At 43.4% G+C, this 14,120-nt stretch overlaps 1 protein-coding gene across 11 annotated transcripts in view; it reads left to right on the top strand.

Annotated features, from left to right (window-relative positions):
- The first annotated feature begins 213 nt into the window (after positions 1 to 213).
- KANSL3 (KAT8 regulatory NSL complex subunit 3) overlaps positions 214 to 14,120 on the top strand; it is an 89,271-nt gene continuing 75,364 nt past the window's right edge. For 3 of the 11 annotated variants that reach the window (XM_078774282.1, XM_078774260.1, XM_078774257.1), the window contains exons 1-3: positions 220 to 347; positions 5,789 to 5,994; positions 8,655 to 8,825. In XM_078774282.1, coding sequence (XP_078630408.1) covers positions 5,792 to 5,994; positions 8,655 to 8,825 — 374 coding nt within the window. In that variant the 5' untranslated portion in view covers positions 220 to 347; positions 5,789 to 5,791. Of the gene's footprint in view, positions 348 to 5,788; positions 5,999 to 8,654; positions 8,826 to 14,120 lie in introns of all 11 variants that reach the window. The other 8 variants (XM_078774264.1, XM_078774294.1, XM_078774270.1 and 5 more) reach the window with 5 other exon arrangements.

Raw genomic sequence — 14,120 nt, 5'->3', positions numbered from 1 at the left:
CGAAATCAGCGAATTGTTGCCGTTTGTTCTTCTAAAGTGTATTATTGAATAACATTCTAGCTTTACCGTTGTTCCTCCACCTCATCTTTTCCGTTTAATTTCCCTGAAACTTACAAAATGGATAATTCTTAAAATCACAAATGCAATTCTCCAAAACATTTTTCTGAGTGTTATATATATATATACGTATATTCAAACATTTGCTTTTTAGTCGCAGGTAAACGATTCATTGCAAGACGGCTGAAGGAAAGATGGGGTATTGTGAAACGTTCGGATCACGTGATAAGATGCGACGCGGCCTACGCAAGTGTGCTCTTTAGACTTGGTTGCCTTGAGCCATTTCGAAGGTAATGTTCCGTTTATCGAAACATCAATTTATAAATTAATGCTCATTGAGGTCTTGCTGTAGTTTATTGAATATTTATTTGCATTTTTCCCCCCCCAGAAATCATTATGAGTTCCATAACTCGTGTAAACAGGCATTCATTGTGATGTTAGAAAGTTGAGATGAGCGAGTTTATTTGGGTTTTTGTTTGCGAGGTTGAATGATGGAATGTATTCGATTCGCATATTAGTTATTACTTGTAGGACTTTGCTATCAAAAGATAGTCTAACAGGGACATTGGTGAGAGAGTAAAGCTTCCATCGTGGAAGTTGCTTTGTTCAGCTTTGTGATAAAAGCTACGACCGAGTCCATTCACCATCACCCGTCATGACCTGAGATTGTGTCGACATGAAGCTTTTGTGTTCAGAACGACCCCCAGCAGTCATGCCTTCACTCGCTTCGCTGACGGATCTAATCTCAAAGGACAGCATTGTGTAATTCACGAACATATTGCACGTCTCTCTGTGAGGAGGATGTAAAATAGAGTCAAACACACAAAAGGGGATAGGAAAAAAAAACACGTAGTTATTGTTTATATACTGCTTCCGTGTACACACACACACACACACACACACACACACACACACACACACACACACACACACACACACACACACACACTGATTTGGGAATTCAAGTGTATGTGTGTATACTGTATGTCTGGCTTATGTATGTATGTATGTAAGTATGTACACTGTATGAGTGTATGTTATGTTTGCAGTATGTGTATATACAATATGTATGTATGTATGTATAGCCTACTGTATGTGTATGTACGTATACTGCATGTGTATGTATATGCAGTATGTATGTATGTATACTGTATGTGTATGTACACTACTGGTCAAAAGTTTTAGAGCACCTCAATTTTTCTAGTTTTTATTGAAATTTACGCAGTTTAATGTCTCAATGTACTCTGAAATTAAGCATAGAACAAATAAACAATTGGAGATAAAAAAAGAAATCATAGAATCATTTTGTTTAACAAAATTTAATTTAAAATTTTGACTCTGCAATGTCGCCACCTTTTGCAGATATAACCGCCGAACACACTCATGGCATTCTTTCTACAAATGAACACACATTTCTACAATTTCTACAACATACCTACATTCTTTCAGTCCATCCTCCGTTTTGGCCACAAAGGCCATCATGTGTGTCATAAATAGGCCCATATCCATTGGCACCGCGGGCTCGGCTCTCGCCGTCACGTGCGAGGCGCCGCCATTTTCTACCCCGGCTGCCGGCCCCTCATCAATGTCCTCCTCTTCTCCCAATTCTTCCCGTGGGCCCTGGGTCATTAATTCTTCCTCTTCTACCCCCACTGGCATTCGACCGTCTTGGCTAGCCATGGCACGAATTTAAAATTTTGATTTAAAAAACTAAATTTCGGTCGCTCATGATTTTGGGCCGAATTCGTCCAAAAATTTTTAGTATGGTTCCAAATCCCACTCCCGACACCAATTGTTACTGCCAATATGTAAAATTGGTGTCCAAAATTTTGTCTAAAATTTTTTGTCCCAGGTTCCAAATCCCAACTCCTGACTACCAATTGTTACGGTTCTCTACGCCGGCCTTCTTCCCCCTTATCAAGGGGGGATTAATCCCCTTGTCTTTGCTGGGCCTGGCGGAACCGAGACTTGAGACGTCCCTCTCGGACACACGCGGATTAGGGTTTCGGGACCACTCCTGGCTCGTACCTAATTCCCCGCGCTGCCCTGGGAGCGAGGAAACAAGCCTCGCACGAACCACGTGTGGTTTTGAGTACGCCGAGCGGATTGCATACACGTGGTCCGCGCAGTTACTTAGATATTGGAACCCGATTAGAGCGGTTCTACCCATACCACGCTTAGCCAATCGAAGAAACCACAGAAACGGTCGAATCAGGAAGAAAGGAAGAACAAATGGTTTAATTATTTCCCACACGTATATACAAGTTCAAGGACGAAGAGACACAGAGCAACCTTAAGCAGTCGTAACTTATCCCTTGGACAACGGGCCCGTCTCACACTCACACGGGGAATTGCAGATGGGTAGATGCTCCCCAACGCGTCCACGTCGTCGTGCAGAGACGGCCGCCGTCCGGCTCTCCACGGTCCCCGGCACGTCCCGCGAAGATGGTGGCAGGCGAAGGCAGGGACTCGTAGCGTGTCTCCCGAACAAGCAGATGAGGGGGCGGAACGGCAAAGGGCGGACTTTAGCGCGGCTGGCGGTTACTCAGCCGTTCTCACTCGTGCGTCTCAAATGTGCGGTATTCAGTCCAAGCGCGTCGGGCTGCGCCCGCATACCTGTACCGCTCTCGTGCAAGTGCGTGAAGTTAATCAAGTTCATCAACTGCGGCGAGTTCTCCTTTGCTCTCGGCTTTCCCGCGCTAGTCCTTTATCTTTCTCTCTCGCAGCAAGTCCTCTCTCTTTGCTGCAGTCCTTCGCTGTAAGTCCTCTACTGTAAGTTCCGCGTTCCTCTGCGAGTCCTCTTAGCCCTCCGATGCAAGTCCTGCGTTCCTCTGCGAGTCGTTTGAGGGCTTTCGCGCAGCCGGTTTTATAGCTACACCCCCGAACCTTCTGGAACTCACTCGAACCTTCTCACCACGCCCTGTGACGCCACGCCGCCGTCACCACCTCCGAGCTCTGATTGGCGGCTCGTGCTTACCGTCATCGCTTCTGCCGCTCCACCCTCGACTCTGCCCCGACCTTCCTCGGCCTGCCCCATGTTAACTCGCCCAATATAATCAACCAATGCTTAGCAAACTGGATCGAGGCTAGAGCGGCTGGAAAATCGGTGGCAAGTAGGGCCTATTCTCCTGGCTCCTACTCAACGCAGAACTAACGAAGGAAAAGGACTAAGCTTACAAATACTAAGACATAACTATACTATCGTGAGGCTACATGTTGCTTGTGTGACTAACTATGGGGGACAAACTTTAACCTTTATTAAACTCACTTGACAGACTCAAAACCGCAACAACATATTGTTGCGGATCTGCCGCCGGCCTTCTCCCCTTATCAAGGGGGGATTAATCCCCTTGTCTTTACTAGCCTGGCGCGACCCGAGACCTATTACGTCCCTTCCGGACAGCGCCAAATACGGTTTCAGGACCAAATTCGCTCGTACCTAAGTACTAGCACTGCCCTGGAAGCGAGGAAATAAGCCTCGCACGAACCACGTGTGATGGTGATACGCTGAGCGGTTTGCGTACACGTGATCCGCGCTGTTATAGATAGTGGAACCCGATTCAAGCGGTTTTACCCGTGCCACGCTTAGACAATGGAGAAATCACAAAGACGATCGAATACAGAAGAAAAGGAAGAACAAATAGATTTAATTATTATGGCACGTATATACAGTACAGGACGAAGAGACACAGGGAAGCTTAGACAGTCTTAATTCTTAATACCCCAGGACAAACGGGCCCGTCTGACACACTCACACGGGGATTGCAGATGGGCAGGATGATGTTCTCCAGCGCCGCGGTGGTCGTCCAGGCTCGGCCCCGGCCGGCTCTCCACGGTCCCCGGCACGTCCCGCGAAGATGGAGGTAGGCGAAGGCAGGACCTCGTATCGTGTCGCTCGAACAAACGGGTAATCTCGGGGCGAACGGTAGAGGGCGGACTTAGCGCGGCTGGCGGTTATTCAGCCGCATTCACTCGCTTTGGCTGAACCGCGCAAGCTATCAACGCCCTGGCTGCGCCCACGTATCCCTCATAACCAAGTTCATACAGTGCGAGTGATCCTCTTCAATGGCGTCTCCCTTCTCAGAACTCAGAACTCACGACTTCCTTCAGCACACCTCTCCCATAACTCAACGAGCGCATAACTACTGAGGTGGGGGCTTCGCGCAAAGGGTTCTATTGCCACGCTCTTATCCCGATCGAATGTCCCAACCATGCCCTGTGACGCAGTGCTGCAGCCACATGCTGTGAGCCCTGATTGGTGGCTCATTCTTACCGTCATCGCCTCGCCGCTGCGCCGACCTCAACCCTCCTCCACCTTCCTAGGCCTACCTCGTGTTAACTTGTGCCCAACACAACCAGGGCTTTTTAGCCGCAATGGATCGAGCCTATGGACGTGGAATGGTTTGTAGAAGTAGGGCCTATCCTCCTGTCTTTACCCAACGCAGGATTAACACTGGAAGGGGCCTACTCTCACATATACTAAGACATAACTATACTACAAATGAGGCTACATGTTGCTCGTGTGACTAACTATGGGGGGCAAACCTTTAACCTTTATTGAGCTTTACTGTACCAATCTCAAAACCGTAGCACTGCCCCCCTCCCTCGTCAGACTCGTCCCCCGAGTCGAACCCACACAAGTGTGAACGACCGGTTTTGAGAAAGACTTGGGACTAGTTTTTAATTACATGTGACACTTAGATGTGGTTCCCCCGAGCGTTTAATCTAACCCGTGTATGTGTCAGTTTTACAACACTAAATATGTCCCACCTACTGCGTTGTGTAACTAACTAACAGATTCGCACCCACAACTAACCGAATTGCGGAATTAATTCTCAAACTACACATAAAGCCGGTGGGTAGCATCTTATTTACAATTACAAAACCTAATTATTTACATTTCTATAACCCAGGACCTGTTCTTTTTGGAAAGAAGATTGGAGGGGAGAGAAAGCACAGCAATGCACCAATACACAAAACACATTCATCAATAATTCATAAGGGGGGTAATAATCATTATATCATAGCATGTTCTGTATAATCCAGGTTTACTGCATGCCACAACTCTTTTGTTGTTCTTGTTCTCATTTGTGGAAATGCCTTCCAGAGTCCTTTCAATCTCTATCCTTTCTCCAGGTCTTCAAGCAGGCTGTGAATCACCATTTCGTGCCATCCTTATTCCACCCTTGATCTTTTCTTCCTCCATTTACCTTACATAATGCAATCACCTTGCAGGTTTCCATGCTCCCGCCCCTCTTGTCTCCTCTTTCCCTATTTTATCACTTGCTTGCTTTTTGCATCCATCTGTGGCCCCAATCTCAGTATGTTACCTTTCACCTCGCTTTCCCATGAGCATAAATGTTGCAAATAAAAAATGAAGCGTTCTGATGTGAAATGAATGATCGCATCTACAATTGAATTGTATCCAAAATCGATGTCTGCCCCTAAAGTATATCCGCTGTGTTTAACCACTTGCCATGCTGCAAATTTTGCTGAGTATGTATACTGTGGTGCAATGCGTTTTGTATGACGCTTGTATTCAATGATTGATTCATGGTCCAGATTGGAGGATTGTTGCTCTGTTGCCAATTAACCTTTTTATTTTAATGTTAATCCACTTTTGCTTTGAATTTATTTATTTCGTCATGTTCAAATTTCCCACTGGTTTTGCTTACCTGAAAGATTGAACAAGGTGTGTGTGTGTGTGTGTGTTTGTGTGTTTTATATGCAGGAAATGTCTCCGCCAGCAGGAGATAGAGACACTCGCCGTGTTGGTGTTTCCTTGCTGTCTCAGTTGTCCACACACGAGCGTGAGCTCGATTTGGTGTGTTTGGATCACAGTTATGCCAAACCTTGGAGCGCCCATCCAGATGCCAGCAATGTCAAGCCTGCAAGGCTGCTCTTCATTCAACCTCGGAGGCATTTGGGGTTTGCAATGTTGGTGATGACAGTGAAGTGGCATTTGCTACTTTTTATGTTGCTTGTAAATCATTATTTATATAATGACAATAAAACTATTTTTTTTGTTTGCATGATCTAGGCTTGTGGAAGAGCAAGAGCAGAATGGGAGGGAACAAAATGGAAAGGGGAAACAGCAGAGTGGAAGTGAGAGTGAGATTAAGGGGAAGGGGAGAAGAATACATGGGGGTGAACAAGACACACACAGGTGGAATGAAACACAGCCATAAGCGGAAGGGGAAAGTGTGGATGAAACAGAAAAGGAACAAACCGATGGACAACAAACAAACGAAAAGAAGCGAGGGAGAGGGGGACAAATCAGAATAACCTGGAAAAACAGGTGCTTGGGAATTGACTAATTTGTGGTGGAAGAGGTCCTGAGTATGGATGGGAGGTGACTTGAGGTAGTGGTGAACAGCTGTCATTAAGTCCTGAATGGAAGAATGGGATTGAACAGACTAGGGTAGCTGGTTACACAGTTGAGAGGAAAGAGGAACAAATGAGTGCACGTGAGCAGTGAGCCTGGATTTTGCGAGTTTAACCAGGAGGAGGTTACTAGCAGAATGTGTGCGCCTTGCAGAATCCTGCGAAAGAGAGACGAGGGAGGGCGGAGGGTGCAAGACCAAAAAGGATGTGGTGGAATACAGAGAGGCCAGCAACCTGCCTGTGATGCAAAAGTAACAGGCCTGCACACTCAGCTTCGTCATGGGAGAACCCAATTATTTTCTGCACCTTGCTTTCAACAGCATCAAGAAGGGAAAGGTGAGGCAGGTGCTCCAGCCAAAAGGGGAGAGTAATACTCCATCAAGCTGTGAATGAAGGAAGACCTTGTAGGTTGTCAAAAGTTCAGATCGGCTGGGGAAAGGCCTTGCGTGAAGGATGATGCACAGTTGTTTCCTGACTTTGGAGACCATATTTGAAATATATTCTGCCCAAGAAAGATCATGGCTGATGCTGATGCCCAAAAGTTTGATTGACTTACCCGCTTCAATTGGATTGTTTAGGAAGTTGATGGGATGGTTTGCCAGACGGTCGGAGGGACATTTGCTGTGGTTGAAAGATGTAGACAAATGTTGGACCAGTTTAACAAGGTCTGTAGAGAAAGGAAGCTGCTGCCTACCTGTGTGAAGGATGAGATGATACGGCAGAGGGTGGAAAAGTCAGCAAAGAGAAAAGCAGGATTCTCCGGGGAAAGAAAGATCATTGATGAAGATGAGGAACAAGACTGAACCCAAAACACTACCTTGGGGAACTCCAGCCTTGACAGGGAGAGGAGATTAGGGGATCCCTTTAAGAGCTACATTCTGAACGCAGGAGTTTAGCAAGTCAGTGATCCATGAGAGGAGGCGGCCTTGAGTCCCATAAGCAGAGAGATTGGAGATCAAGGCAGAGTGGCAGACTATCGAATGGTCGAGATATGTCCAGAAAGATGGCGCTGATCTCATGTCTGAGACAGGACTTCCATCTGTTGTTATGAGAGTAGATGCAGCATGTCTATGGTAGAGTGACCTGATCTTAATCTGAATTGATAATCTGATATGAGTCCTTTGGAGAAAAGGAAGGATTTTATGTCAAAGTTTTATTCTACATCAGAATAATTCTTATACCATTGAATCTCCTCGGGAAGTGTTTTTTTTAATGTCTTTGACAGTTACCCCTTTAACCATCCATGAAAATTACAATTACCCCTCCTGTTAAAAATGGCAATTATGAGAAAAGGAATATTGAGAAGGAAAATCAATTTTATTTTATGTTCATCATTTTTCCAAGATATTTTGCCATGCATTTGTTACTGAAAATAAACGTTGACCTCGGTTCCAAGTCTTAGAAAAAAAATTAAGATGAATAATCGTTATACCCTGATGCTACGAGCCCCATCTTAAGTAAGATCAAACATGTGAGAAGCAATACTTCACAGATGAAGTATTAGTGCAACAACAACAACAAGATCTGCCAGCAACCCTCTTATGGTTAAACTGCCAAAATGACCACTCTCTGCTCACCTTCACTCTTTCATTCCTCTTTTCTCCCGCCTCTGGAACAAACTCCCTCACTCCCTTCAATCCCACTCCTCCCTCCAGGTCTTTAAAGCAGCTGTTCACCACCATCTCTTAACTTCCCCCATCCAAAACCTTGATCTTTTCTATCCCTGCTAATTCACCCCAGATCCACTTTTTTGAAATTCCAACTTCTTTCCTGGAAGTCCTTGCAGTGTCCATGTGTTTTATACCTCTTCCCCTCCCCCCCTACCCCCAAGCCGTCTCCCTCCCACAGATCTCTCGATGTCCCTGCTCTCAAATGTTGTGTTTGTGTCCTTCCCCCTCTCTCCCCATCTTGTCTACCGCTCCCCTTATTATATGTTTTATGCGTCGGTTCGACTTTTTGTGTGATTAATGTTGGCTCTTTCACGAGCCTCGATCTTGTATACAAAAAAGAAATAAAAAAGATTCCTCCACAAAAAGCTTTTTGTTAGAGCACTTGGATAAACCTTTTGCACATTTTTTTTTTCATGAACAAGATATTTGTGCTCTTCCTAATGTCGTTTCCCAAGTGATGATCATCATGATTTGATGAAATTAAAACTAGGTCTTGTTTTCATGCTCGGCCTGATAGCATGGCGGATATGTTGTCTGTTCCAGGGACATGGAGCAGGTGGTCGATGTGGAGACCACGGAAACGGTGTCTTGCCCTTTGTATGACAATGCGAAGGCACGCACTGTTATGAACGAGTGTGAACGACACGTCCTGTTTGCACGCACAGATGCAGATGCACCACCACCGCCGGACGATTGGGAAGAGCACATCACAAAGTAGGACACAGCAAAAGCCTATAGTCTTGTGTTTGATGATTGCCAGCACAGGTAAGCAGGGCATATAGGAAAAGGAGGAAGGGCTATCGGGGTGGGTATGGGTATGTGAGCTCCCCTTTCATGGTGAAGGTTGGTAAATATTCATGATAAAATGAATGGAAGTTAATGAAGGAGTAAAATGTTAGGAAAGTAGAATGTTTGGAATCAAGAAAGTGAATGCAATTACCTGTAATTTAATATTGTCAGTTGGAGAACAGACCAGGCTTTGATGTAAAAGGATTTTTTTATTTCACTTTGTTAACTTCATTCATTCTTCTTTCATTCATTCAACTTCATTCTTCATTTTTTTTTTTTTTTTATTCATTCTTCCTGCTACATTGAGGGAGAATGTTTCAAGTCGGCTTCTGATCCAAACCACATGTATTGATTTTGATTGGAGTTTAGGTTCTGCAAAAAGCACCTTTTGGGGTGAACAAAAATACAAAATGAAATTCTCGAATGTGGTGATCAGGACTGTCAATCGTTGCATAGCAATGTTCAACTCTTTTAATTGAGCTATGCAGTATCTCAAAATTTGAGTTTTTTGTACACCGCTCCTTTCCTATTCCATCTCCAGGAGCTGCATGACGTCATCGCTGGGCACCGAAGGGGGCCCGGCGATGACGCGTGCTGAAAGTGCGTATTCAGTTTTTACTCCATTTGTTTGTTTATTTATTACTTGCAAAATCGAAGATTTTTCAAGTATATTGGCCGGTGGCATTTGTTATTCTGTCTGTTTGTCTGTTTGTCACTGGCCTACAGGTCACAATTCTAAACTGATCGTCCTGAAACTTCAAGCTTTATAGGTCGTCACAATTGAGGAGCCTATTGATTTTGAGGTCAAAGGTCAAACGTCATCTGGATTTGAAATTTCTGAAATCGCCATTTTAAATCTGATTGACTTGAAAATTGAACAGCATTTGTATATTGAGTCACTAAATTGGAAAACCAACTATTTTTGAGGTAAAAAGGTCAAAGGTCAAACGTCATCTGGATTTGAAATTTCTGAAATCACCATTTTAAATCTGATTGACTTGAAAATTGAACAGCATTTGTATATTGAGTCACTAAATTGGAAAACCAACTATTTTTGAGGTAAAAAGGTCAAAGGTCAAACTTTTACAAGTACACGACATATTTCTTGTTTTATTTGTTTGTTTGTCCGGGCGATATCTCAGCCATCCTTTGAGCTAAGAAGCTGAAATTTGGGTACACTGTTGAGCAAGTGCTTTGGAAAAAACGGTGTTTTTTAAACTTTTTGATAAATCAATTAACCAAATAATTATTTAATTATTCGATTATTTACGTAATCAATTAATTTAAAAAAAAGTTACAGATTCAGATGAAACTGTGGTAGTTTAGGTATTCTATTAGCTAATTGATTAATTTAATTATTTTATGATTATTATTTATTTATCTTCGTTATTAGGCACTTACTTATTTTCTTTCTCATCTGTGCAACATCTCAGGCACCTTTTGCGCTATAAAGCTGATATTTGGACACCACTGTGACCACGTGATGTGGGTATAAAGGATATTTTTGATTTATTGATTAATCAATAAATTATTTAATTTTTCCGATTAATTAAATTAGTTAAATAATTTTCAAAAAGTTACAGCTTTGGATGAAACACTGATTTAACCAATTATTCGTCAACTGATTAAAATAAAATAAAATGTTGCTATTATTATTTCTTATTTTAATTATGCAAATAATCAATCAATTATTGTACACCTCTCCCTCCCAATACTGTATATATGTGCTGCGGGCTGGAGGATATGTTCTTTATTTATTTGGCATGGGGGCAGTATACTTTGAATGTATTGTATCTGTACTTGTTTTTCTTATCTTCACTGTACTGTTTATAAATGTCTCTATTTGTATTAAGTTAACTTCCTGATATATATAGTGTATTCAGAACACAATGGCATCTGACTAGTTCCCTCATCAAATGATATTGCATTGTTTTGAGTGAAAGACGGATGACGTTTTATATGTACAGGGTGATTGAAAAGTAACTCCCTATTTTAAAATACTTATAATTTATTTATTAACTATAATTTTTACAAGAAATGGATATAAGAAGAAAGCGTATAGCATGAAGTTTTATTTAAAATTCGATATGGGCACCAGAATTCGCCACCAGCTTCTCAAGCCGCCCAGGAACCGTGTCAACTGATTTCACCAGGAACTCTTGTGGGATGGAAGACATAACTTCTCGTATTCGCCCTTCAAGTTCTTCCAAAGTCGTTGGTTTGGTACAGTAGACTTGCTCTTTTACCCAACCCCAAAGAAAAAAGTCACATGGTGTTAAGTCAGGGCTCCTGGCTGGCCACTCATACGGACCACGACGACCCATCCATCTCCCAGGGAAGTGGGCATTCAGCCATTCACGAACAACAATTGCAAAATGTGGAGGAGCACCATCTTGCATGAAAATCAAATCTTCAACATTCTCCGAAGCGCTGATAATTGGCCAGATTTCGTCTTGCAGCATGGTGAGGTACCTTTTGGCATTCATGGTATCGCGAAGAATGAAGGGACCTACAATCCTTTCCGAAGTCATTCCACACCACACCGTTACCTTGGGCCGATATTGCGTTTTTTCAGAAATAACACGAGGATCTTCTCCTGCCCAGTAATAGCAGTTGTGACGGTTCACAAACCCACCGATGTGAAATACCGCTTCATCAGACCAGAGGATATTTTTAAAGAGATCAAACCAATCTTCATACCAAGCCAGCATCACCTCCCCAAACTCCATGCGAATGTCGCAGTCTTCAGCAGAGAGTGCTTGACAGTAGTGCGGCTTCGAAGCATGCCATTTAAGCTCCTTTTTGAGCACAGTTCGTACTGTGTGAAAGGAGAGCCCACTTTCCCTTGCTGCTTGTCGAATTGACTTTCTTGGGCTATGTGTAAACATTTCTTGAACTGCTTGCACTGTCTCCGGGTCACTGGACTTGGAAGGGCGACCGCTTCTTCGAGTATCAGATACAGATCCTGTAGCCATGAGTTTTGCATGACAATTCTTGATCGTCTTTGCCTCAACTTGAGCATGTGCTCCTTTAATGGTCCTCCACCATCTTTGCACTTGAACAACGGATTTCCAAACTTCGTAACGTGCCGCTAGCTGGGCACGCTCCTGCAGGGTAAGACGTCCAGCCATGTTTGTAGGGCTTCCGAATTTCAAACAAAAAATAATCTGAAAAAAAACCAACACAGATTAAATTCTCATACATTAAGGAACAAACACTAAAAATTTGAGAAAAATATTACAATAAATAAATAATTTCTAAATATTATAAAATAGGGAGTTACTTTTCAATCACCCTGTATATAAACGGTGGAGGCTCATGGAAGAGCTAGAAAACGGTACAGAACAGATAGAACACAGTGCAAAGTAGGAAATCCACTGAGAGCAGGATAGAGGGATTTGAGAAAGAAATAGGAGGAGTAGGAAGGCCTAGAGTGCCTGTGTATACAGAGATACGACATGATGTGTCGGAAAATTATTGTCACGTGGGCCGTGTATGCCATTTTGTTTCCATTCACCGCGAATCGGTCGGTTCCATTCTGTGAGAAAATAATGACTATTACATGATAGCATGGTGTTTTGGTGACAAAATATGATAAAAACGTCAACATTGGAGAAAGACCTTTTTCTTGATGGCCAAATACAACTTAAATGCAGTTTTAGCTCTATTTCATTGTTATTCTTTTTCTCTGTATAATTATTTATTTTCTTCACTGTTCCTCATGTTCACTGGCTATCTCTGTCTTTCTATTTCCATCACTTCTGACTTTCATATCTTCATCTTTTTATCTACTTGTTGCATTGCTCTGCCAATTCTTTTCTCCTTTTCCTTTTCTCTCCCCACCTCTAAATTTACTTTGTGGACATAGATAATGGTGCATTTACTGAATAATTAACAAAAAAAAAATCATCCAATCGTCCTTTTGGATTCAGGGGATTTTTGATAAAGTGCAAGAGCCACAATGCTAATGATATGCACACTGGGCTGGCAGGCAGACCAGACACGTCGCTGTGCACGTCGCACCACACTAGACAAGGATAGATAGACATAGACATACTGTCATGCCGGTGCTTCACAGGAAGCGTGATTCATCAGTGTGTGTGCGCGCCGTCGCTCGGATGGACGTTAAGCGGGGTGTCGTGTCTGCTATCATTAATTGATGGATGTTAGATTCCCACGGTGTCCTTTACCAAGAATAGGCGAGCTAATACCGGCACCCTGTCCAAATTACAAATTCCTGCCATGATTTACTGCTGGGAAGGCAATGGCAAACCACCTCGCATCACCTTTGATAAGGAGCCAAAGACCTGCCTTCAAGCAGAGCACCCAATCAATCAATTCACCAATCGATCTTTGCACCCCCTGTGACTCCTCTCCGGCCTAGCACCCCCTGCTCTGTCTGTGCTCTGCCCCCCCAAATATTCCTTCAGGAGGCACAAGATCTGTCAGCCACCCTCTTCTTGTGAAACTGCCAAAATTAAGACTCTCTGCTCACCTTCACTGTTTTGTTCCTCTTTTTTCCTGCCTCTGAAAAACTCCCACATTCTCTTCAATCCCCCTCCTCCATTAAAGTCTTCAAAATAGCTGTTCACCACCATCTCTTATCTTTTCTGTTCACCACTATCTCCACCCCCATACAAAACCTTGATCTTTTCTACCCCCTGTTGATGCACCCCAAATCCACCTTTTTCAAATTCCGTTTTCTTTCCTGAAAGTCCTTACAGTGTCCATCTTGTTTCTCCCGTCTACCCAGCCCAGCCCTCTCCCTTCCACAGATCTCCCGATGTCCCTGTTCTTTACTGGTGTTGTGTTTCCCTCTCTCTCTCCCCCTTTTGTCTCCTGCTCCCTTTATTATATGTTCTATGTGTTGGCTCTTATACGAGCCTCGACTTGCTATACAAAAAAAAATCTTCTCAAGTTCATTCTATTTTTTTCATTCACACCTGTTATGTATTTTCTATATCTCTATTCTCTTGAAGGTGTGCACATCTGGCATGGATGGTGTGCCTCCATTTTAGGCTTTCACTTTCCTTCTTCCACTTTAAAATTTCTGCATCCTGTCACTACCCGTGTGTTTCTTCGACTCACTCGCTCTGTACACCTCAAATCAGGCACTCATCAGTGTAAACCTTTACCAGCTTATTGTCCCCCGTCGCTCAGCGGAGCGAAAGGGGGACTATGGCTTTCCCCTCCGTCCGTGTGTCCGTCCGTGCGTGCGTG

This window comes from Myxine glutinosa, chromosome 1 (genome assembly GCF_964187855.1).
Source record: "Myxine glutinosa chromosome 1, kmMyxGlut1.1, whole genome shotgun sequence".
In the NCBI taxonomy this organism is placed as follows: domain Eukaryota; kingdom Metazoa; phylum Chordata; class Myxini; order Myxiniformes; family Myxinidae; genus Myxine; species Myxine glutinosa.
Note: the sequence above shows the minus strand (reverse complement) of the source record. Positions and strands in the feature narration are given on the sequence as shown.